Source organism: Euprymna scolopes, chromosome 7 (assembly GCF_053919585.1).
Source record: "Euprymna scolopes isolate OS-2025 chromosome 7, ASM5391958v1, whole genome shotgun sequence".
In the NCBI taxonomy this organism is placed as follows: domain Eukaryota; kingdom Metazoa; phylum Mollusca; class Cephalopoda; order Sepiida; family Sepiolidae; genus Euprymna; species Euprymna scolopes.
In genome coordinates, this window is record NC_136488.1 from 138,291,141 (window position 1) to 138,317,986 (window position 26,846).

General features: G+C 31.1%; 1 protein-coding gene across 14 annotated transcripts in view; it reads left to right on the forward strand.

Annotated features, from left to right (window-relative positions):
* LOC145280000 (pumilio homolog 1-like) overlaps positions 1–26,846 on the forward strand; it is an 88,716-nt gene that overhangs the window by 16,913 nt on the left and 44,957 nt on the right. For 4 of the 14 annotated variants that reach the window (XM_080131615.1, XM_080131622.1, XM_080131621.1 and 1 more), the window contains exons 5-9: positions 7,140–7,260; positions 14,831–15,024; positions 15,771–15,928; positions 16,107–16,353; positions 20,849–20,927. In XM_080131615.1, coding sequence (XP_079987741.1) covers positions 7,140–7,260; positions 14,831–15,024; positions 15,771–15,928; positions 16,107–16,353; positions 20,849–20,927 — 799 coding nt within the window. Of the gene's footprint in view, positions 1–7,139; positions 7,261–12,649; positions 12,707–14,830; positions 15,025–15,770; positions 15,929–16,096; positions 16,354–20,848; positions 20,928–26,846 lie in introns of all 14 variants that reach the window. The other 10 variants (XM_080131612.1, XM_080131619.1, XM_080131623.1 and 7 more) reach the window with 5 other exon arrangements.

Sequence of the window (26,846 nt, forward strand, 5' to 3'; positions counted from 1 at the left end):
AAAAATCTCTCGTTGCCATATGTCTATCTAACCTGGCACGCGTTTCTTCCGATCACACGTTGGCCACAGCTGGCCCATTCTCGCCTTCTCTTTACATGTCCATCTCCTTCGGCATCGACTTCGTTTCTCCCGACCACATGGTGTCCTTTTTTTTCTTTTTCCTCAGACCCAAGCCTGAACATGCTTGCCAATTTGCGTTCAAATGCTGCTCCTGCTAATACAATCACTTGCTATCCGTCCTTCGCTGCTGCTGCTATTTTCATACACACTGTTACATTTAATCCGTGACTTGTTTTCATTCTGTCAGCAATGACTGGGTAGAATTTGTAATTGCATTCATAATATTGCCTGTCAATAATATATATATATAGTCTGCAATAATAATACGGTTCTATTATTCTGGTGGTTATAATTTCAAGTCTCACTGAGTGAGACTAAAGTAATTACACTTTTAGACTTAACGAACTATCCCCATGGATTAAATAAAGGGTTGAAGATCCATACAGATTTGTTTGATTGAAAAATTTTCAGTTGGGCAATATGTATCTGAAGATTTTGATGAAAATGTAGAATAACATATCAGAAATGATAAAATGGATTAAATTTTATTTTTACTATTGGAATTTTCTTTGGGTGAATCCATTTATTCATTGTAGCATTATTTAGGATAAGGGATTTTGACTTTGGTCGGATTATTTGTGAAAAATTTTAAATTTCTTAAAGAAGCACAAGGAATGATTTCAAGATCTTTAATAAAATATTTCACACAGTTCTCCATATTTTTTCGGAAAACAAAAATAGCAAAATTGCTGTTTGCTCGGAATCCATTTATTTTTTTTCCTACAAAATTGTTAGAACCCTACTTTATTTACAAAAGTTTTAGCAGCAAGGATTTGGCTATCTTTTTTTTCTCTTCCTATCTGTTTTGCCTTATTTTTCCCCTAATATTTCAGTTTATAAAAACTAAGTTTTGTAGTAAAAGCTAAACTTCAGACGATGAGAATAGGGATCTTTGACTTCTTCATCAAAGATTCCCTTCCCTGTCTTTACACACTGGTGTCTTTCAGTTAATTTTTTACTTTCTCAGTTGAAACTAATTAGAATTGTTTTTGTTAAGGAGCAAAGTGTAATATTTATTTTCATACTAAACTTCATATTTCTGTCTTTACTTGATCAGAAAAGATCCTTCTAAACTGAGGCAATTTAGAGTGCTTTTTGGGGCGCTAACTGTCCATGTGTTAGAACGTTAACATGTTTAACTCTACCTTTAGTCGGTGATGGAGTGAACATTGACTATAAATGAAGCTAAATTGTCGTAAATGAATGTAAACTTGTAAATAAAAATGAATAAAAACTTTTAAATGGTATTGCTGTAAAGATTTCTATTTCTAGTGATAGGTGCTGTAACCCTCCAGATTGTGGAGAAATTCACCTTGATTTCATCTTTTTCCACCATTGGCAACTTCAGTTTTTCATTTCATTTAGAGTGAACCTTCTATATATTATCATTGTCAATTCAATCCTGACATGGTTGAGAAACTTGTATTGTATAGTATTACCTGGAGGAAATCTAAAAGAACAACATTAAAAAAAAAAATAATAGTATCAATTCTGGGCAAGAAAAAAAATTCACTAAGTAATTTAGGTGATTAAAATAGGATTTAGCCATGCTTTTTTATATAAAGGTAAATAAAAACAATGTATCCATTTTTTTTTTTTTTCAATCACGCAAAATAGCACAAACAATTGTTGCAAATTTTAGTGACTAGTTTTGTCTGATTGCAAGCAGTGACAGGACAATATACTACACCTTATTAGTTGTGTAAAATGTTTTTACTTTGCAAATATTAATGAAATTCACTTGTGAAATTACTTAAATCATTTGGCTTTACCTATACAAACCTACTTGCATCAATATTTAATTAAGGTTATAAACCTTAGTCTTAAAGATTTATTTATAGACCCGTTTTAATAAAAGAAACTTAAAGCTTAAAATCAATATTTATGCAACCATAGAAGGCTCATAGCTGATATTAAATATTTGAATATAAATGGGTTGCAGGTAGATAGGTTCAAAATAATGACGAATATCCCAAGTATATTTGCTTTGAAGTAATTTGTCGTTGATACTAATTTCTTTTATGACATTGGTGGATTATATTGTACCAATGTATGGTATTTAGCAAGTTTATTTTTTACTTTCGTGAATTGTTTTCATTTTTATTGGATGTTTATTTTTCACATGGACTTAGGGTTAGTGGTAGGTTTAAGAGACAGCTCAACAGTGACTTTTCTGTTAGCCTGAATTATGATTGTTCAGTCGTAGAGGCTTCATTCTTTCAGGCAACCCTTTTGATTTAATAGCTAATTAAATGAGATGTTCCACTTTCTGCAGAGGAGGTAAATAACCGTACTAAAGAGTAAACATCATAATTATGTGCTATTGAATATAGATTATAAAAATGTATTTTATATAGTAAGGAATCTGCTTGACTGAAGGGGGAAAATATTTACTTTATTATAAAGAATTACTACTTTATTCGTATACTGGATTTTTTTTTTTTTTTTTTTTTTTTTTTAAACAAAAATGTAAACATTGTAATTATTTCAAGATTCGATCCAGACTACTGACAAATTTTGAAAGGTGAGGGTAACATAAATTTTGAAGCCTTCACTTATGAATTGTTGAAACATAGTAACTTTTTCCCAAATTACTGGATTCACCCTTAATCAAAAAATGGTTAATATGCCGTAAAACAACTACGGGAAAATAAAAGTAGGATAAAAAAAAAAAAAAAATGGTTGACCTGTACAATGCATTATATTTTTTCGTCTTTTCAAATTTCTTTTTTCATCTACTAGATTACCCCTCCCCAATGCAAAAATATTTAAAGATTTTTTAATACGGTCTAGTAAATCGGTCTCCCATATTGGAACTAGTTAATGAGAACACTAAACCGGGAGAGGTTTGGAGTGTTTTTTCCCAAAAATAGTTTTTGAATTTAATAAATGATTATTTTATTTAAAAAAAAATTAAATTTAAAAAAAACAAAAAACAAAAAAAAAACATTGGGTAACCCCGCCTCACACCTCTAAATCTTCAGTTTTGTTTTTGTCGATTGGTTCCAATATGAAGGATCGATTTACTAGGACGTTGTATTAGAAATTGAGCACCATCTAAAAATCTTTAAGTAATAATCCATCGAAAAGCTAAAATGAAAAAAAAGTAATGAGGAAGAGCGCAAAAAAAACCAAAAAAACCCTGAACTATTCAGAGTACCTGCACTGCTTGACAAGCGATCATGTATTAAAAGGGAGATAATCGACTTTCCAACCAAAACACACTGACCTTTTATAGATTTTATTTTCTGTCAAAATTTTTGAAATCGTAATAAATACAATGTGATATTATTTTGAAATATCAGCTCTTAACTTTCAAAAATAGATTCTTATAAAGCGGATGCCATGATTTGAAACCAAAACCTTGGTCTTTAGTTTGAGTTTCTACCAAGTCATTTATTTGGTACTCGCTGTACCCGGCCACGCGTTGCTGTGGCTCGGTTTGTTAAAATGGAACACATTCCTCACGAAAAATAGCATTTTTTTATTGTTTATTTACTTTTAATATTTTCTGCAATTTTTTTTTTTCCTCCAAAAAAGGAATTTTTTTTTATAAATTGTTAGGGGAACGGTTTATTTTATTTTATTTTTATTTTTTAAGAAAATTGGCAGTAGACGTTTCTTTTTGCAAACGGAATTTTTATTATAAAAAGATGAATGCTTTTATATGAACACTGTAAATAGAGGAAAGTTTTTTTTTTTTTTTTTTTTTTTTTTTAATTTTGCCCCCCCCCCAAACGAATACAATGCAGAGAATAACGGTGCTTCTACACTTTATTGCCGAAATTGGAGACGCCATTTTATTTTCCGCACCTTCTGTGCAAATCCTGGTTAAATTTAAACTGTAGAACGATTGCCGTTAAATCAAAATATAACTAAAAAAAACAAAAAACCCACTTCCCCGTTAAAAAAAGAAAACAAAATTAATTTTTGTACCTTTCAAAGTTGCTTTAATTCAAATGAATGTTTCCAAATATTAAATTTGTTCGACAAAAACAAAAAACTATTTTATAAAAATCCAATGTTGCTTTATTCACTTATTTGGTTTTCAAATGGCGCTCACCCAGTTTAAACCATGATGAATATGTCATGTCACTTTTCCAATGAAACGGGTTTCGGAATAGATACCCCTGATCTTGTCAGCGTACCCGAAAACCTAATGAAGTTGACATGTGTAATGTGAACGATGAGTTTGACGTAATGTAATAATGTACCGAATTGAAAAAGTAAGTAAAACTCGAATTCCGTTGCATTTTTACCACAACTGTAAAGCATTTCGTTCTATGCAAATGTTGCCTAACATAGTTTAATAATGTTCATAATATTTAATTATAAATAATTAGGTTTGGCAGTAAATTCCTAAACTCCTGTCACACTAAGTAATTTAGGTGACTGAAATAGGAATTGAAAGATTAAGGACCAAATTTCCCATAAGTGAAAGAAAGTGTGTGTACACATGAGGTCAAGAAAAAAGTTATGGCTGAAGCATGAAATAAAATAAAAAATAAAAATAAAATAAATAAAAATAAAGTATGAACTGGAGAACGATTGCAGTTAAAACAAGGAATAAATGAATAAAACAACCCACTCAGTTAAATGTATTTGACCTTTCCAATTTGCTTTAAAAAAAAAAACAAAAAACAAAACGTATCCAAAAAATTAGTTGTAGGAAAAATAAAGAAAAAATACTTTATAAAAATCTGATGTTGCTTGCATAACGAAATTCTTGTTTTAAAATTATTTGTCTACGTAATTTACGGCGAGCTTACCAATGCAGTTTAATGAAGTTCACTAAATCCAATGTAAAAATCCAGTTAGAGATAAATCTAAGTTTTCTTGGTATAATTCAAAGATAATTAGTAAAGTCCTAAGGTAATGTAGTAAATATTACAAAAAAGAAAACACGTTTGTGCTAAAAATAGCATCGGTAATGAAATTCATTTTGCTAGGACTTATAGCTTAACGATGTTAACAATCACAATGAAATTGGAAAAATGGGAACATGTAAGAAACTGAACGAAAGCATACGAAACCCAGTAAAACGACGTTTAGGTTTTTCGAGATGCATATAGAAATGCATTGTTTACATTTTTAAATGTAGTATTTCTCGATCTGAGTTGGTAAATATTTTAAAGCACTCATAAAATGATTTGTTACTAATCGAGATTGCTTTGTTCGTAATCACTGTAAGTGAAAATTTGACATTGTACATTTTGTACTGCGATAACAGGGGAAAAATAATATTTAACTCTGTAATCAGAGAAATAGGAACAGAAAAAGAAAGCATTGAACGAAACTAAATGTAAAGGAAACGATATATTGTATGTTAATGGAAAAAAAAAAGGAATCGCTCAGAAAAGGAGAGAACTTATTTTTTTCCTCGTGTAATAATGTTTCGAAGTAAAGTGTAAATAAGCAATGTATAATTAGGTGTGGTGCGTTGTCTGCAATAGAAAGTAGTTCAGTTTTTGTATGCAAAAGCAAAACCTGAAATCGATGTGCGTTCGTTTTTGATTCCTCGCGAAAGATGAAGTGACGGTGTAAATGGGGAACAGGCAAAGGAGGAATTAAATAGATTTTACAACTTCCATTGATTCTTACAGGTTTTGGCGGTGAACTCTCATCAGAAAAAATATAGGAATGTATGATTATCTAGCAAGTGTAGAGGTAATAGTCCTATAACACACCTGCTGCAGTTTGTGCATATTACATTTGCATGAAATGTCTGGAGTTTTAAGCGTCCCTAATTAGAGCAGGCAATCAATCTATTTGATTTAAAAAAAAAAAAAAAAAAAAAAGGGGGGGGGGTTCACCGATTTCAATAACAAAAGTAGGGAGTGTGTTACGATATGCCATCAATGATTCCAAACTGGAATTTATTCCTGATTATGTGTTAAAAATAAAATGTAATATGCTGATTGTGGAATGTTACAACCCAAGTGCCTAGGTAATCCTAAGGTTCTTTGATCAGTACCATTGTGAAATAACCCAAAGCACATTTCGACAAGAAAAAGAAGTGACCGGACATAACAAGATTATACATGTCATGTGTATTTATATATTCATTGACTATTGTGCAATAAAATTTAATAAACAGAAAACATAGAATGCAATGTCCCAATGGATCAAAACAAGTGTATAATCTGAACGAGATGAATGATCCATAGAAATAAAACTTTCAAAAGAAGTCATCGTAAAATTCCAAGCTTCTCAGAATTTTAACAGTTCCTTGATAATCGTGATATGGCCGTTCCTTACTCATGGTTCTTTGAGGTGTCTGCCCTCCCCGCCTTTTTTTTTTCCTGCAACTATAAATACATATAGACATGTTAGCTGTGCAGTTATTTCCAAATTGAGTTGAGGCGTGTGTCGAATTTAACAATTTCTTCACAAATTTTGTCATTCTGCGCCTACCCCCTGTGACTTGAATTCAGAAGTTATTTTTTTTCCTTCATGCAGTTTGATTTGTGCGCCAACTTTGTCAAATTCCCTTCCTCCTTCTCTCTTTATGAACTTGAACAAATATGGGGAGGGTAAGGGAATAAAAAAAAAAATGTGATGTGGAGAGACCTTTTGTCTGGGCCATTTTCATTAGTAACACATGGGCTTCATGGATGATTTGCTTTTCTTTTCACTGACCAAATAAAAATCGTATCAAGGAAGGGGGAAATAGTTATCACGTAGTTTGACTCTTGTAACGGTATCACCACTTATCACACTAGCGGGTAACTGAAACATTTGATCCTCATAAAACAAAAATGATTAGGTAAACATTACCAAAGCGTTATGAATTATTTTAATAGTCCTAAATAATTCATTTCTCTTTAACTATTGTATACAATTATCTTTTTATTTATTTTTTTGTTGATTATGCAATCTTTTTATTTATTTTTTTGTTGATTATGCAATCTTTTTATAATCTAGCAAATATGACTGGAGGGAGCATGTTTGTTAATTTTTTTTTTTTTTAATTTTTTTTTTTTTGTATGTCTGACTTTTCTTTTCTCAATCCTTTTTAGATGAATACACATAAAAAATTATGGGATGTTGAAGATGATGGTAGCAAAAATCCTGATGGAAATAAAGGTATATTTTCCAGCAATCCTTGGACACCTCGTGATGACACCTGGAGTACAGCAGGTCAGTAAAACATATCCAAGTACTGCTAATCTGTACTAAGTATAGGTTTTAGTACTGGACTTGAAAAAGTTTTTTTTTTTAAATTTAACTTAATGTGGCTTATATTTTATATGAATTCTTCTAGAAAGGCTGATTTTCAAAATGTACTTGACTCTCAAATTTTAATTCTAGTCGGAAATGACTAGCAATCAATAAAAAGAAAGAAATTATCCATTTTCAGGTGATTATGTGTGAACTCCTGAAAAGTCTTGGTGTAATTGAAAAAAAAAGAGCAAAAACAAAGAAAATTGATTTTGCATATAAATTTATTGTAAAAATGATCATTTATTTCTCAGTCCCCAAATTCAAATTTGTTCACCAGTAAAATATAAAAAAAAATCCTTGCAAAAAGTATGGTGTTTAAAGCAATTTTATGGTTGTATATACATTATCACCCTCTACCCCTTTTTAAAGATTTGATCGATCGATGCAATGCAAAAAAAAAATTATTTAAAAATTTCATTTGTTACTGTTCTATCAAACGTAAAATTGACTTTGAGCTTTTGGGATAGGATCAAAGATACAATATTTTTGGATCTGCACGCTCACCATGAAATGGAAATATATCTGGAACCTTGCAAGGGTTTCTAAGATCTACCAGATATATTCTAGAACTATCAGCTAGGCTTCAGCCACTGTCCCATTGACAAAATGTTGCATCCCTCTGCCTGTTTTACAAGTATTTTAATGGTAGATGCTCTGACGAACTATAGGCCTTTGTGCCCCCTCGACAGAAATATACCTGACCAGCAGCAAAATCCCACCCCTACACATATCCCTAGATGTAAGATTCTTCTATTCTAATAGTTTCTTCCCTAGAATTGCTAGACTTTGGAATTCCCTTCCGGGTCCCTGCTTCCCTGACTGTACTGACATGTTAAAGTTTTTAAGTGTAATGTAAACAGACATCTTGCTGCTCAACTCCCTACATAGTACCCCTGCAAATTATATCCCAGATAGTATCCTCCTACATCAAAGTGGCACTGTGTCTTGTTTGAGGTGAAAATGCAATAAACAAAACAAAAAATCAAACATTTAATCAGAGTACTTAGATAAGTACGGTTCGGGTTTAAACAAGCGTGGTACAATGTGCATGTCAGATGTCTATGAAACGAGTATATTCAGTCCAGCAGCAATATACAGCAGCTGAAGAATACAACTATGAAATTTCTATGGGTTTGACTAATGATAGAAGTTGCTTATTATAAATGCACAGGATTTACAGACATGTTTAAGTTTTAGCAAAACCTGATGCTGATATTTACTTGTGGGCTGTTATCATCTTCATAGTTGCTGTTTCGGCAACTCTTCCTCTAGCCTTCTTCAGGTAATTAACCGCGACGGGATAGGAATGCTGTGTCTTGTAATTGTATCCCTAGTAATTACTGAAGATAACGGTTTCAGTGCTACCCAAAACAGGCTTGAAGATTAGTTAGCCAAAATGTGGTGAGACAACTATTAAGATGAGGATAACAGTCTGCAAATACAGAACTTTCCCATCTGATGCTGATAATTTAGCAATTACAGGATCTCATATTAATGACGAGTACTTAAAAAATTTTGTATTTATTTTTTTTTTTTAAACTTGTGTTGTAGATTAATTATTTGGGGGGGGAGTTTTGTTTATGGAAGAATTTTTAAATAAAACCATGTTAAGTCTATGTAATCTGTGACCTTATGACTGACTTTATATAAAACTTCAAACTAAACTCCTTGTTTAATACATAGTGTTCCTGTTCAGTCTGCCATGACTATAGATGTTATTTTTTCTTGGTTAGCATCATTACTACTACAGATGACTAATGTCATTGGATTGTACTATTTTTTTTTTTTTTTTTTTTTTTTTTTTTTTTTTGTGGCTTATGTGTTATGTGAATACTTCTAGAAATACTGAAATTAAGAATAACCAAGACTCTACATTGCGAATGAAACAGTCGCATTTGTGAGTGATTTTTTTTTCTTTTCTTTTTCTCCAAAGTGACGACTAAAAATAATGAAATGCTCATCTTTTAGCAATTGTATTTCTTTCACTGACAATTTTCCGAAGCTCACTACTTTCAACTTTGTCCGTTTTTATATAAAAAAAAGTTAAATTAAACAATAAAAATTTAATAGAACAATATACTTTTTTCTTTTTTTTTTAACAAAGGCTGTTCAAAACAATATCTGAAGAAATTAGAATGTTTATACGTTCAAGTATCAACATAAAATTCGATGTATATTTAGAATTACACTTATTAAAAAAAATTAAAAAAAAGTAGAAAAATCTTTATCATGTCCATACTTGTCACAGAACAAAGATGTCATATTCTAAAAATCATGTGGATTTGGCTAGTAAACGTATATTACTATATTCAAAATGACGTAATATTTTTTTCTTTTTACAAGATATTTAACAAAAAAAAATTGACTTTTAATAAACAATGAATATTTTTCAAAACTATTACCTGCTTAATTTATAACTGGATCAGTTTGGCATGAATTTCAAAAAATGAATAAAATTGAAGTTTAAAAACAAAACTGAAAATAGTTCAATTCTAATATCCTCCAAATGTAAATGGGGAAATGATATTTACGCTTGAGAGAATGCAATTTAAAAGATTACACTCAAATTAAATTTTACTTGAAATTTAATAGTGATTCTAATTTTGTATTAATGTGTAGGGGTGGGGAGTGTAAACATCACTTGCAAATTAAAGAAAAAAAAATAAGAGGTTAAGGACTAGGAGCCAGAATACATGGGTGCTTTTTAGTTTTCCGTTAGTCCCTACTATTATTAAATGAGTGATGGTGAAGACTGAAATTTTGTGAAATATTTGAATTGATTAAAATTGAATAACAATTTGTTGCAGAACAGATTTCTTTTGAAAATTAGTTTTTCTGAAGAATCTTTGAAATTTGTTTAAAAAAAAAAATTTTTACATTTTTTTTTTTTTTTTTTTTTTTTTTTTTGCGCTGAAAGAAATTTAAAGTGTCAAATATTTCAGTTTATTAGTGTTAATATAGTGATTTTGAAATGAGAAGGCAATGCTCAAGTTTTATAATTTTTTAAACTCCTAAGAGTTAATATCACGAGATTCGTGCTCAAATAACTGCATTTCTGGGATCAGAATAACTAACTACTACAAGGCCAATTTCTAATTTTGAATAATAAACAGGTCCTTAATCATTTGAATATATCGGTAATGCTTTCTCTCACATGTTTCCTTGAATGGTAGATAACCAGTTTGTGTGCAAAAAATATAAGACAATTGAGATGGACGAGAATTGTAATGTGAAGATAGTATATTTATGTGGTGAAGCTATTGAAGTTGTCTAACTTTTACCTTGTTTATACCAATGAAGAAGGCGCTAGTGTGATTGCAAGATTTTCTTATTAACCAGCACAGTTGTCATGGTCTACTAAAGAAAATCTCTCTCGGGCATTTGTATGCAGTGTCCTCTATGGAAATGCAACTTAGCCAGCAAAAGTCAAGGAAATGTATTGCATGGAGAAAAATTGAGAATTTTGTTTGTTTCTTAAAAACTGGCTTAGATCTGATAACTTTATTTTACTTCAGTTGAAGTTCTTGGAAATCAAGCCCCCCCCCCCCCCCCCACCTGGGGCTAACGCTTGAACTCTATGTAAGATGCATAGATATTCGAGTGTGCCATTAGTTCCTTATCTTTCAAATGCTGAGTTAGTAAAAAAAAAAAAAAGAAAAAAAAGGTGGTATCTCTCTTCAATTGACCATTTTCATGTTGCACTATATCTTTTTGGTCTTGCTGGATTTCAGGACCAGAATTCATCTAGTCTGGAGTATCTTTGTTGCTACTTGAGGTAACATCACTTGAAGAAGGTGCACCATTCCTCATAAAAGCCAGTGTCGGTTAGCCATGTAGAGATCTTATTTGGACCGTGAATACTATGTAATATTTAGTCCAGGTTTTCTTTCAGGAAAAGTGTCCTCCTGCCATATCTTGACACTCATATTCTCTCTCCAGTAACTTCAGAGTGAAATTAAACCTGAAGAGGTGTGCAAGAGTGCATTTCGATGGTATGCTCATGTTAAAAGAATGGATGAGAATTCTTGGATTAAATGTTGGACAATTGAGGTGGCATGAGAAGACCAAGGAAAACATGGAAGTGATAAAGATAGACCCGAGGCAGAAGGAAAAAAAAGACCTGACTAAAGATAGATTAGTTTAAAAAGCTTCCAATATATGCTAGTATGTAAAACGGACGTTAAACCGAACATGAAGTGTGGATGGCATGAAACACTCAGTCATGTTAGCATTTATTGTTGCTTGAAAGATTTTATATAAAGTTAATTTTATTTTTAATTATACATATATATTATGTTATATAAATTTTTATTATTATACATATATATTATGTTATATAAAGTCTTATTATTATTGTTTAAGAGGTTCTTAGTCTTAAGTGTTTGTTGTGTCTTAGATGTTGTAAGAGAGATTGTTCGTATTATGACGATATTCATATATATTAAATGTTCATACTTAGAAGTGTAATGGAAGCTCTTAGAGTGAGGAGACAGTGTTCAGACAGTTTTAGTGTTCATATTGTGTATGTAAGATATGTATGTAAAGACATTTTAAACCACATGATATACATAAGACATAACAATTTTCACTTCTACCTTTTGGTAGAATTACAACACAAAGACGACGTTTATAAAAACACATGATGGGTTTATTTCTTCTCCCGACCGGTCGTGGTTTTCATCAAGAATTCAAAGCTTCACATATTAAGTTTCAAAAGTGACCATCTCGCTTCTAGACGTTCGAATCCCAACTGCCGACTATCGTCTGTCATCCTCAAACTCCCTCTGACTCTCCCTCAGTTTCTCTAAAGTTTCTAACTATATCGAGAACTTCCCATTTTCCATGACGTCATACACATGTTAAAACATGTCTTTCACGTGTTCTGGAAATGCGTGTCCAAAACTTTTTCCTTCGTTTACAAAGGGAATTTTAACCTATATTCCCAGTAACCTATATTTCCAATATGTTAAAAACATGTTTATTAAATTATCTTGTAGTTGCATTCCTCAATTGAATTTTTCATAACAGAATTGACAACGCACATTCTTTTCTTGAAACTATTTTATCTCTAAGCTAAACAATGGTTTGTTTTCACATTCCATTGCTAATTCTCTCTCGTAATCTATTTCTAAACCTAAATTACGAGGTTCGAATTTCGTCTATTCTATTTCATTTTCATTTTAACTAAATCTCTCTATTTTTATACTTACATGAAAAGGGGACAGCCCTTATCATGTAATAAATGCACTTTTTTTTTTTTTTTTTTTTTTTTTTTAAATTAAAGGGATTTGGATTTTTATTTTAGCCAATCTGGAAATCTTCAGAAGCAAAATCATGAATAGCATGCAACCCCTTTCTAATCGTAAGTCTAAATTATCAAATAAGAGTACTTAGAAAGTAGTCTTTATTTTTCTTCCTTTTTCAAACATTATTGTTTATACATTATTAAAGTTCTTAGTTTTGAGTCTAGAATAGCTTATTTTACTAACTGGACTCTAAATTAGAGTATTTAAAATTATTGCATTAAAATCTGTTGATGGAACTACTTAAATGAAAATTTTAAATCAATCAACTTCACAAACATCACTTTGTCAGTTACAGTAATTTCTTATACATTGGCATATTTTCAGTTTTTAAAGAATTGTATTTGGGTAAAGTGTCAACTATAAATTAAAGAATTTTTTGAACAGGATTTTCAAAAAATCCAAATTTTTAATGATTGATAATGAGCTTGTTTTACATCAGTAAAAATCTTGGGATTTTTACTGATGTAGTCTGTCATTACTTTGCCTCTTTTCTATTGTTTTTACTTGAAAAATATTAAAATTATCACTTTTTCTATACAAAATTGTGACAAGTGTACATATCGCTAAGGACAAATAAAAACTCTGACATGGCAGAATATTTTTCAAATGATAATTTTTATTGGAACTTGAAAAACATTTTCTGTTTTTGTTGAAATTGTTTATTTATTTATTTTTTTTTTTTTATATCGAATTTCTGGAAAACTGCAAAAAAAGTAGTTTGCCATTAAAATCAATAGTGATGGTATTTCACCCAGCAACATGAATGTTTTTATGATCTAATATGTGCATAATGACTTGTTTTTTGGTTCCTTCAAAGCTTTTAAAAAAAAAAAAAAAAAAAAGGCTTAGTTTTGCCAACATTTGACTGTCCCCCCCCCTCCTTATTTTGCTATGAACAGTTAGACAAAGTATGCTCTTGTAGAACTTGACTTTTGTTTCTCCAATTGAAGAGGTGTGCATGACTGACAGTGGATACTGTTTAACATTATTTAGATGCTGTGCGTTTGTGTCAATGTATATGTTCTGTGTAAGTTTAGAATAAAGCAGAAGTTGGACCTTTATGTGTACATGAAGTCCAGAGATCTGAACAAATAAGCAGTTGGATATCTTTTTTCTCTGTAAGAGAGCAGTCTGTTTTATTACACCTCTCCCATTCCTCTGTAGTGGGAACGACGTATACTATATACTTCAAAAGAATTCCTTAACTCCTCAGAAAACTTAACATTTCTGACGATTTTTATATTATAATGAAAAGAGAACTAAAGAGGAGGAATGAATTGCTACAGAATGTCTATGCAACGAGATTTTAACTGCTTGCCATCTGGATAATCTATTTGGATTAACATTATTCCCCATAGAGTTACAAGGCCACCATTTGCCCATGCATGAAGTACGGTTACATCTGGTCTACTGCACCAACCACTAGCCACTCTTGATCAGTGTAAAAAGACTTTGTAACTTAATAGGTCTTACAGTATCTGCCCAGTTTTAGCCGTTGTTGGATCCTTGGACTTGTTTTATAAGTATTTCTAGGGTGTTCTATGCACTTTACTTTCCCAAATAAAAATATTTCTTAAATCTATTTGATCTATATCACACTCTAGATACTTTCTATTCCCATACTTGGATTGCTTGTTTTTGGAATTCCCTTTCTGTTTTTCTGGCCATACCAATATACAAACCTTTAAATATAATGTAAACAAACATCTTACTGTCCGAATTCAAAACGAAAGTTTGTTTTCTATAAATCTGGCTCCTACCACAATAGCTCTATCAATGGTAATATACTTTGTTTAGAGGAAATAAATTTCAAGAAAAAAGTCAATTATCTAATTGTCTACTGCATTTAAATGCTTTTGTATCTATTGTGGTTGTTTAGGCATTTATATTGTCAAGGTATGAACCCACAATTTTCTATCGTGTTTAAAAAAGTAAAAATATTATTAAACAAATATCGTATTGGAAGAAAGCAAATACTTTTTTATTTCTTTTATCATTCAAACCATAGCATACTTTATTATTCAGCAGTTTCATTAATATGAAACCGGTGTGTCAGGGGAATTATCGTGTCAAACTTTGTGAATTATTACCATAAATGCGTAACTTTTCTGGAAGTTCATCTGAAAATGCTGTGCGAATTTTTAGAAATCGTATTTGTCAAAATTTTTTCTTTTTTCCAGATCATGGGGTATCACAACCGCTTACCGTTGTTCAAAGGAGAGCTGGCAGCTTTCCTAATAATGAAGTAAACAGTGTATTGTCTCCACGTTCGGAAACCAACGCTCTTGGAGTTAACATGGTGGAATATGTATTAAGTAGCTCACCAACTGCTGGAAAAGACATGGATCCACGGCTTAATCGATTAAAAAGCTATGTAGGTTAAATTCTATTAGTTTATTTTCTTTTTTTTTTTTCTTTCAAATAACAAGTTTGTCAATTTCTGTTAATGCTTAGCATTTTATTTAAATTTATTTTTCTCTTGGTAGTGATTGTGTAATTAGATTGAATTAGTGGTAGGGTCTGCTGAATCATTTTCACTAATGTCCTTGGGAGTATGAATCTAAATATTCTCCCTCCAGCTATGGATTAAATAGTATGGAAAACTAGACTCTAGCCCTGGTTGTGTAACTAGTCCCTATTTACTTGCCTCTCTATGAGGGCAGAGTTCAATAAGGTCTATTTTTAATGTGGAAAAATTCAACTCTTTAAAAAAGGAAGCACTCTGGATTGGGATAAAAAAAAAATTGCTCCAATCTGAGATCTTTTTCACTGAGCAAGGACATAAAAGATGAAGTGTAGAATCAGAACAGATGCTACACTGTTTTTGGTCGAAAGGTCAACAAGAACTCTGAAATAATCTTTCTCAGCTTATTCTAGCATTGTTTCCAATCATCCTGGATTTCTCTGTATTACTGGACTTGAGCGATGCTGGTTTAGGAGAGCTGTGGTTGTACTACACGATCCTTAAGCTGCTATACTTTCTGGACAGGTCTTACAAAAAGAGGCGGTATCTAGTGTTTCTAAAGATGAACTTTTTTTTTTATAAAAAAATTTTTTTTTTTTTTACTAGTAAATATCGTGGTTAAAGTTGTAAATAAAAACATGTTTTGCCACTTTCAGGTTGCACCTGATTCTTCGATGGAAAATGCGGAAAAGAATAGTAAGACTCCATCTCCATTTGAGGGGGGTGATGGAGATCGGAATGATATTGAGAACAAAGATACTTTACAAACGAATGGAATTCTTCAGAATGGATTGGACGAAGATGATGGTTATCGGTATGTATTTCTGCTGTCCTAATATCCATACGCGACTATTCTTTTCATAGAGAAATCATCTTTAGTTGTAGCATGTGTGTTAAGTTAGTTTTCTACATGAAGTATATTATATGTATGCTACTAAACTGATAGATATTTTAATTTAGTTTCTGTTTTTCTCCATTTATGGGTTTATTAGTGGAAGCCGTCAAAACTCGCCCACAGAAGATGCCAAACTGAATCAACCTACTATCCTAGTGGATGGCCAAAAGCTGATGAAAGCGGAAGCAGATTTTCTGGAAGCCCAGCAGTCCTTGACTCAACAAGGATTTCAAATTGATCCGAACACTTTTGAACCTGTTGCAATTGATCCTGTACATTTTGATTATCCAAATCATTTAATGCCATCGATGGATAGTCCGAATTTCAATATGGACTATACTCAAGTAAGTATTTCTTCATTTGTCTCTGAATTGTACAATATTTAGTCAAGTTTAAAGAGTAGAAAATTCTTATTCTTGGGAAATGATCTTCATTAATAGGACAAAACACTGATTCTGTAAATGCATATAATATAGAAAAGTTGGGTGATTAAAAATAAAATTATGCTTCAGTTTTTACAATACAAAAGTTAGGTGATTGTTTACATCGATCTGTTTAAGCAAACACATTTCAGGTGAAAACATTACATGTCATGGCGAAATTAATGAATTACAAAAAATGATCCAGTAGATGTGCTAGATGTATTTCTTTAACAAAATAATAAAATCTGTCACAATTATGTTCTGAAATGTGTTGATTTTAAAAAGGCAAACCCATAAGTTTGCAGTTATACCCCTTATTTGTCATACTAACTTGGTTCCAGATTAAAATGTACAAAACTTGATCATTTGATATTCTTATTTTGGTCCCCTGATTTATTGGAGAGGACCTATGTTTTCAGTGGCGTCTGTTAGTCCGGACGATTGCCATTAGTTTTTCCTGAAATTTTGCCACAGATTCTATTTCATTAAATACGTGCACAGTAAAAAAAAAAAAAAAATTATTTTGCAAAAATTCCCGTTGCGTCCCCAAGGGCTCAAGAGGTCAAAAATGTCCCAAAATAGCCACAAACGACACTTTTTGCCCCATAGTGTTTGATCCATCCATTAGATTTTCCTGAAACTTGGCCAAAATGTGGAGGCCATTGTTCTTAATATAGATTCAGTATGGGTGACCATGGCAAAATTCTGGTTCGCATCCCTCTGGGACTTTTAGGGCTAAAAAAAAACATGCCTTTTTGGAGCTTTTTTTTTTTTTTTTCCCCACATTACTCAAAAACTTGATATGTATGTTGGTTTTTCATAGTGCAGGATTCAAATATACATGCCTTAAGGTGTGAAACTGCACTGTTCATTTTTCACTGGGATTCTGTGTTCCCAGGAGCTCAAAAAAGGTCACAAATGCCCCAAAATTGCAAAAAATGACACTTTTTACCCCATAACATTTGCTCCATCCATTATTTTTCTGAAACTTGGCGAAAATGTGAAGGCAACGTTGCCCTTCACATTCATCATTTCTTCGCTATTTTTTTTTTTTTTTTTTTTTGTGGCGTCATCTCACATGCAGCACCAGAGAGGGACCACTCACGCGCGGCTTGTTTTACTCATAATTATTCTACTGGATCATTTTTATAAATTTTTTTAGAATTTATAATTTTGCCATGACCCATAATATTTTCACCTGAAATGCGTTTGTTTAAAGTATCGGAGGCCTGCAATATAAATGCTGGAGTCCCTCAGGGGTCAATCCTGGGCCCAACTCTCTTCCTGATCTACATCAATGACCTCCCTAAACACATACTTAAATCATTCGTTGACATCTATGCTGATGACACGACCATCTACGGCAACACATCAAAGGCTGTAAATGACAAAGTTCTCTCTGATTCTCTCTCCTCTGATCTCGAGCGCGTGGTTCAGTGGGGGAAGATGTGGCTGGTTACCTTTAATGCATCCAAAACCAAACTCCTATCCTTACATCATCAATGCTCTGATCCCCATCTGGCATCAATTGTGATGGATGGCTCTTGTCTGGGTGAGGCCCCGTGTTTTGACAAGCTTCTGGGTTTGACCTTTACTCCTGATTTGAAATGGAACACGTACATCAAGTCTGTTGCCAAGGTCGCTGGAAAGATGGTGGTATCCTTCTACCGCTCCAGAAGATATCTCACTACTGATGCAATTCTCTATCTATATAAAAGCCAAGTACGTCCAAGGATGGAATACTGTTGCCATATCTGGGCAGGAGCTGCTCAAAATAGCCTATCCTGCCTTGACAGAGTACAAAATTGGCTTAGTGGGGGATGCCCTTTTCTCTACCCTGCAACCTCTCTCCCACAGAAGAGACGTTGCGAGCCTATCCTTGTTTTATCGTTATTTCCATGGCAGGTGCACATCTGAACTCCAATCTCTGGTCCCCCCTCGCCAATCTTTCACGAAAAACACCCGTCTAGCTGAATCCACTGTGAAAAATTTCCCCCACTCTATATCTGTGCCTAAATCAAAACGTGGATTCCATGAACAAAGCTTCTTTCTGAGAACTGCACGCCTGTGGAACTCTGTTCCGTCTGCCTGCTTCCCACCGGACTACAACTTGGATGTCTTCAACTCCAATGTTAACAAATTCCTAATGAACCGCCCCCTTAAGTAAACACTTCATCAAATCTCCACACTAACGTAATGTACTTGCAATAACCCTTATCCCTGAGTGGCTTCCGGGCCTTGATAAGTGGTGATCACTGTGTAAAAAAAAAAAAAAATTACCAATATAAACAAGCACCAAAAATTAATGCTGTTGGGTATTCTTTGGAAAACTTATTAAATTTCTAGAATTTGGAAAAGACAGACTTCTAAGCAAAGGATTCAATATTCTTTCGGATAGTTTTGTAAAAATAATGGTGCTTGTATGGACAAACAGCAGTGATTCCCCCCCCCCCCCCCTTTATTTACAACTAGCAGGCCGCCCGGCATTGCTCGGTTATAAAATATGCTTAAATATGATATTTTGATTAATGCAGATTTCGTATTTATTATTATATTGGGGGGGGGGGGTTACCCGGCGTTGCCTGGGTGTTTGGAAGTGTGTGGTTTTGGGTAAATAAAAACACCCAGGTGTTTAAAATAATTAAAAAAAAAAATCCATCTATTTCCTCTCTTTGCATAAGCACCAAAATAATAAGCTTTCTTACATCTATATAGTATTAAAGTTATGGTGCTATGGAGTTTACTCGTATGCACAAAGGAACATTTAATTTGTTGACTAAAAGAATACTAAGGCAATAGTTTTTACAATGTCAACATAAGTAAGTCTAAAGAATATCTTAACTGAACAAGATTTTATAAATAAGATTTTAATATAAAGGAAACTACATAAAGTGTTTTTTTATTTTTTCAATACCCCAAAAGGTATCCATAAAGAGCATTCAACTCTCTTTGTGGTTAAAAGCAATTTCTAATGTTTTTTAATAAAATATGTAAATACATTGATTGTAATCAATCCTGAACGAAGGCAGTGAAAAAGTAACATTCAAAACAGAGAATCAGCAACTATGTCCCAGAGCCTAGCTGGAGTCCGAACACGGTACCCCCGTAATAATAATAAAGGGTTGGGTTTGAGACTCCTAACAAACGGTTCCCCAGTTCGATACAAAACACCTGATGAAGGCTGGAGGGCAAAACGTCCGAAACGTTCTGACAATAACAACCAAGATGAGGAAGTCAGTCCGACAATCTCAATCAATGAAAACACCTCATCTCAAAAATACAGACAATTACATTGATTGTAGTTACTTAGTTTCCTGCAAATGGTAAATAGCATATATATATTTCTGGAAATATGCTTTATTCACTTATATTTCCTTTTTATATATATCAATCCTTATTTAAGAAGCTCAATGTAATTACAGAGCATATAATGAATAATTGACAAATGTCTATATTCCAAATTTTGTGATGTTGACCATCTTACAATTCCTTTAATTCCATTTTTAAATTTAAAATAACATAATGAAAGAAAACTAGAAAGTATTTGCAACTTCTAATTTTCAGATTTTTTAATCATGTCCAAACGCATTTTATTTCCTTTGCTGGATTGCTTGTTATTCTGATGAGTTAAGGGCATAATAGATTCACTGATTGATATAATAGATTGAATTTGTGCTATGAAACTGATACTGTCAAGAATTGTCGACTGAATTAAAGAAATAAATTGTAAGATGATGAAGCTCATGAAATTGAGAATGTAGACTTTTTTCAAATATTTTATATATATCACAAATGTTTCTTTGTAGAAGCTAAAGATGGAAATTGAGATATCTAGGGATCTTGCTTCACTGAATGGCAAAGAACTTTATTTTTGTTTTCATGTACGTGCATCCATCTTGTAATTACCATTTAAGAACAAATTTCTTCAACCCAACAGTTTGGCTTCAAAATGAAATCCTTCTTGACCTAATAAAAAAGTTTAAAAGCATTCACATCGAGTTTGCTTTGTTTCGTATATTCACTGCATTTTAATTTATGACTCTGAAAGGTATGTTACTTTTATTAACTTAGCTAGACTAAAAACAAAACTCGTTTTTATTTTTAATTGGAATCAATTTTTCTGTGGGATAAAGAATATTTGCCAGTTTTTATTCATTAAACTGGCGATGTGATCTATGAATCTTGATTTCATATCCTCAATGAATAATTTTATCTATTATAGTCGTACAATTGTCAATTTTTTTTTTTTTTTATCTGAAGAGACTTTAAGCTGGCTTATTAGAAAGTTTAAACGTTCTCTAAAACGTTCATATTAAACTTAAGATTTTCAAATTCTATAATAGGTAAGTCATAATCCTTTCTCATTTTTTTTCTTTTTTTTTTTGTTTATATGAATCTGAAATTGTGTAAATATTAGCTATTGCAGCGTCAACAACAGCCAATTGCAGTTCTTACGCAGCAGCAATATGCATTAGCAGCTCAACAGCAGCAGTTAGGTGAGTATGCTACAAATTTCATGCATTTATAATTGAAATTGTAAACCACAAATGTGTAGTTTACTGATATAGTTGATGTGAATATGATTTTAATGTAATTCAATAGAATTTCTTTTAAATCATATTCCTAATTACCACAAATGTATAAAAATATTAACTAATGATTTAACAAAAAAAATAAAATTTTACTTTATTAAATATCACCTTTTTAAAAACTTTTTATTGGATTACAAATCGGGTTAAATTTTTTTTATTAATTCCAGTTTTGATAATTCAGGATATAACAATTTGCTTTTTAAAATCTGTTTTTAATTTTTCATTAAAGTAGAACTTGAAATTTATTATTTAAAAAAAAAAAAAAAAAAAAAAAAAAAAATAGATTTAAATTGACATAACATTTTAAAATTTAAAATGGTCTCTTAATCACAGTTCAAAAAAAAAAAAAAGTTAGAATTGACTAAAAAAAAAAAAAAAAAAATTAGTCTAAATATATGGTAGGTTCAAAACCAAAATTTGAACAATCTTTGGAGTTAAATTTTACATGTTTATTTGCATTATAAGTTAATACTAATGTCTGCAAACTAAAATAGGATTTTACTGAAAAAAAATTCTTTTTCTAAATTGACAAGTTGTGCTTATAAGAAAAAGGGATAGGAATACTTTTTCATTATCCAGTTGGGAAAGTGGGGATGCATTGAAAAAAAGTAGTTGCATTTATTTTTGTATTTGGGACATGGATCATCCCTAGGGTTTAATTTTGATTTCTTGTAATACCATGATCCCCTGAATGTCCCTTTTGATTTTTGTATTCTACTCTATTCTGTGGTTCATTTTGTTTGCATTATCGCATGAATATCACTTTTTGTGGGTTTTTAGTTGGTATCTCGCTTGTGATAATTATTGCCCCCCCCCCTTTTTTTTTCCTGCATGTTTCAGGTATATTTTTTTAATCTGGAAATATTTCTATAGACGATCAACCAATTTAGATTAGTTTCTCACTTGACTAACTGCCCTTTAAATTTCAGATTTCTGTTTTTTTATTTCAACATGAATTTTTCATTAGATTCTCTGACTTCCGTATTTCTGAGTTGATGTGGTTTTGAATTTTTATGCAAATTTTTTTTTTTTTTTCTTTAATGGCAACTGATTGGGTTACTCTTTACAAAATGAAGGAATTTTTAAAAACATTTAGCTATTTACTTTTTATTAATGAAATGTTTTTCTTTGGAATATGTGTAACAAATCTTCAAGACAGGCTTAGCTGTGATCGGAGATTAATTCTGGACAGTACTGGGAGGTGTGTAGAACTGAAGACTTGATTTGGTCATGTTGAAAGAATGCATGAATATTTTCATTTAATGTAGAACAGTTGAGCTGACATGGTTAGTTTGGCAGTGGTTAGCTAAGAAAAAATGGTGAGAAAAAAGATATAAAGACCTGACCAAAGATAATTAGTTTGGAAATCAATTTCTAAAACGCTAACACTATAAAACCAATATTAAACTGAATATGAATATATTTAATTTTTATATTTTAGCAGCCCACCCAGCATTCCACAGTCGTAAATAATGCTTAAATATTGAATGTTAATTCATGCTGGTTTTCTATATGATTATTATATTGTACCTAATATGTAGTAGTGATTTGAAAGGTAAAAACAAGACTGCCATCAGCTAGAATCGAAACCAAAAGCCTTATCTGTTAGCGTATGACCTAAATCCATACCTATACAAAAACTAAAAATGTTTGGCCTATAACTTTTAATTAGTGCTTGTGCAGAAAAAAAACAGCTATAGTCGATTTAGACCAGGCCAAGGCGAATGTGTTTTTGCAATTTTGACACCTTAGCAGCTATTTTACCAGTTAAACAAAAAAAAAAAAAATCAAAGTGTGCTACATGTCCAAATACCCTATATATCAAATTTCAACTTTATAGACCAAATAATCAAAGAGGAGCTTAGACTTTTTGCAAACGAACAGACTATGGCACTTATATAAAAAATATTTCCATGTGCTAGAACGGTTTTATTTTAAATTTTATGTAATTATGTAGAAACTATACATAGAAATCAACATATAACACTCTTTTTTAAAGGAGTATGCAAATTAACTTTCATGTAGTCAGATGCGAGTGACTGAGTATATCAAGTTCGTTTTTAATAATTTTTAAATAGAAAAATTAGGCTTTTAATATCGATATCAAGCGAGAAAAAATAAAAAACATCTCCACTTTATAGGTGTGTGTGTGTGTGTGTGTGGCATAATCACGTTGACACACTGGTTCTCGTCAGATCACCGAAGTTGAGCATGGCTAGTACCAAATGGTTGATCATTTAGGAATTCTAGGCGCTGTATGTGCTCACTGCTTATCTTGGCATTGTTTCCAGTTGTCCTGAACCTCCACTTACTACTAGTATAACAATGTCGACTCAGGAGAGGTGTGGTTGGAGATTGCGCAACTCTTTCCACAATTCCACACACACACACTTACAATGGGTATCCATAGTCTGTCAAGACTGAAGGAAGCCACCATGTCTATATAATATATATATATATATATATATATGCTTTTTTTTGACATATTTCATTAAATAAAATAGACGAATAGATTTTTTTTTTTTTTTCCCCTCCTCTCTCTTTCTCTATCTTCTATTTTTGATCTTTTCCAACTTCCAAATAAGTCTTCACTTCTGGCAGGAACTGGCTGATGTAATCACCATATTTATAAGTCAGAGTACTTTCCAATTTTATCATCAGGGATAAATCAATCTAACTGGTTTTGAACAAATTTATAAAGTTTTTTTACATTAGTTAAATTGGATTATGATAAATATGGTGATTACATCAGCTAGTTCCTGCCAGAAGTGAAGACTTATTCGGAAGTTGGAAAGGATTCAAAATAGAATTGACAAAAAAAACAAACAAAAAAAACGTCAATTTTATTTAATGAAATATGCCATATATATAATAATAAATAAAATGGGTTTAAATGATTTTAGATATTATGCTATAGTTAATATAATTGTACTTTTCCTGTCTTTGCAAGTATATTTTCAACAACTTAACTAATAGTTTAAGCTTCGCTTAACTTTCTTACTATGACAAAGATGTCTCTTAATTTTCATAAATTAATTATGCTATTAGAAAATGTGTTCATAGTACAATTTATACTAGCATGATCAGTGTTCTGGAGATTACTCTTCCTTTTATAATTTTATTGAACTGGTGTAAAGTTTTCAAACTATTGCGGAAATTCTACCGAGAATATCAATTTCAACATGATTTAATTGTATAGCTGCACTCGGCAAAATTTTTTTTACCTCAAGAGATTTGAAGTGTTCAAATAATTCTCATTTAAAATTTATGTACAATTTTATGAACTCTTTTAAAAGAAATTCAGAATCATTTGCTACAAGTTTAATAGAATTTTAAGATTGTTAGCTTTTGTATATAAAAAGGATTGAATTAATGTGTAGATATACATAGGTCTTTGTCAATACTTGTTTAGATTGGGTTAGTGTTGGAAAAATGTATGATGTAAGATATGATTGTAGAATGCCCCTGGAAAAGTCCCTTCTGATTAATGTTTACCAGCTTTAAAATAAGCAAACAAACTTTACTGTCTTTCAGAATAACAATGTTCCTAAAATGGTAAACGTTAATCAGAAATTACTTTTTCCAAGAGCGTTCATTGTGAAACAACAATCAGCTGACAAAGGATGTAAACAAAGATATGCAAATTATGTTTTTGCATATCTTTGTTTAAATCCTTTGTCAGCTGATTGTTCTGCTTTTTTTAAAACTGGTAAGCATTAATCGGAAGGGACTTTTGCAGGGGCCATTCATTGTGAAGCAGAATTGTCAGCTGACAAGCATGGAACCAAAAATGAACAGAACTTGATTTTTATAGATTTTCTTCAGATTTTTATAAGTAAACATGTTCATTCTATTGGTTATGAATGGTATCTGATAGGAAGAACCTCATGTCCTGACAATATTGATTTTTAGCCTGTTTTAGACTTTTGTTTTAGCATGTATAGATTTAAAAATCTTCTGAAAGAGGGTAGGGGATTGCTTCGGTGTTAGTTTTTATTTTGAACTAGATTTCTAAATCAAATTGGTTTTTTATTGCTCAGAAAGCTGACTTTAATTTATCGTACAGAAATTAAACAACTTGTCTTGGAAAAGAAAAAAAAACATCCTCAAAATGACTAGAGGGAAGAAAGAACCTGTTAAAATAAGTTTGGTACTTATCCAGTTTTACTTCAATATTTAAAAAAATTATAATTGAACAAGAACATTTATACAAGGTTAGGTTTAAGAAAAAAGCTGTACACTAAAATTATGTAAAATCATCCAGTATTTTGGAAAAAAAAGTTCTTGATGAATTTGCATCATTTTTGGTTTTTTTTAAACCTATTATTTAAAAGCTAATAATTTTTTTGCCATTTTCTTTTACAAGCATTTTTAAATATTAGAGTAAAACTGGATGGAAGTGCCAATAGTTTGGCTTTAAAGGAAATGCAAAAAAAATGTACAAATTTTAACATTGAGGATTTAAAAACCTACACTAGTTTAACTTTTGTGAATTAAAAATGCTTTATATTTTGAAATTTTTAAAAATTGTTCATATTTCTTTTGAATAAGAAACAAGTTTGTATTTTAAAATAAATGTAAATATTAAATCTTTGATAAAAATTATAATTATTAAAAGTCAAATTTTAACTGAATTTGTACTCTAGTTAGTGGAAATAAATTTAATGAATAGCTAATTTTCTTTAAATTTAAAATGTTAAATAACTGATCAAACTAGTTCTAAGTATACTTTGTTTTAGTATTTTCATTTTATAAATTTAAACCTTTTTGAAATACTGTAAAACAATATTTAAAATGGGTGAATAATTTCCATTTTTTATTTCGATGAATGTGATGTTCATTTCTTAAATGTAAATCTTGCAACTTAGTTTTTTTTTAAATATGCTTTTAATAATTCCAAATTTTAGTTTTATTGTTGCAATTTTTTCCTATTTTTACTATTAAATATGCTTTTGTCAAAAATAGCTTCTATAAGTTGTCTTTCATTGTTTTTGTATTGAATAGATTGAAGCAAAAAGTAAAACTATTACTGTTTATAAAATATAAATATTAATCAATTTAAATTTATTGAAATTTTTTTCTGAAATATAAAAACTTAAAGCTGTTTAGGAAATAAACTGACATTCTAATTTTTGCATGATTTTATTTGTACGATTCTCATCTTGGTTGTTTACATTATAGCTGATGTAACTTGATTTTTAAGTCTTTTTTTTTTTTCTAAGTTTCATTTATTTAAAATCAACTAGATTTTGACAATGTATCATCTTCAGACATAGAAATGTTTTTTTTCCTTATGCCCCTAGACATATAACGGTCATGATATTAAACAATTTTTTTTTTTTTCTTAATTATTTTTCCTCCAAATATTCTGATCAGTATTGTCCTAGCTCACATGAAATGAATTAGACCCACCTCTCAATGTAAGTGTTGTGTGGATTTTGAATTTGTAAGTTTAAGAAACCAATAAAACATAGAATTTTTCTATTTACCGCAGTCCTATTGAACCGTGAAAATTAGAAAGAAAAAAAAAAAAAAAAAAAAGGGGTTGAACATCAAACTTTTCTAGTGACCCTATGCTATAAAGAAAATTTCTCTGCATGAAAATGTCATCTCATTAAAACTTGATTTTTGAATAAATGATTTATTAAAACAAAAAGATTGTATCGTCTTTTTATTCCTATTTGCTAAACTCTGAACCGTTACAAAATTTCAGATGCAACCAGTTATAAAATCTATGCGTAGTGTTTTCATATTCTGCCAGTCATGATTGTAGGAGAGTTAATTTTATTTAATTATCACCCGTAAAGATTCAATTTTAACCTC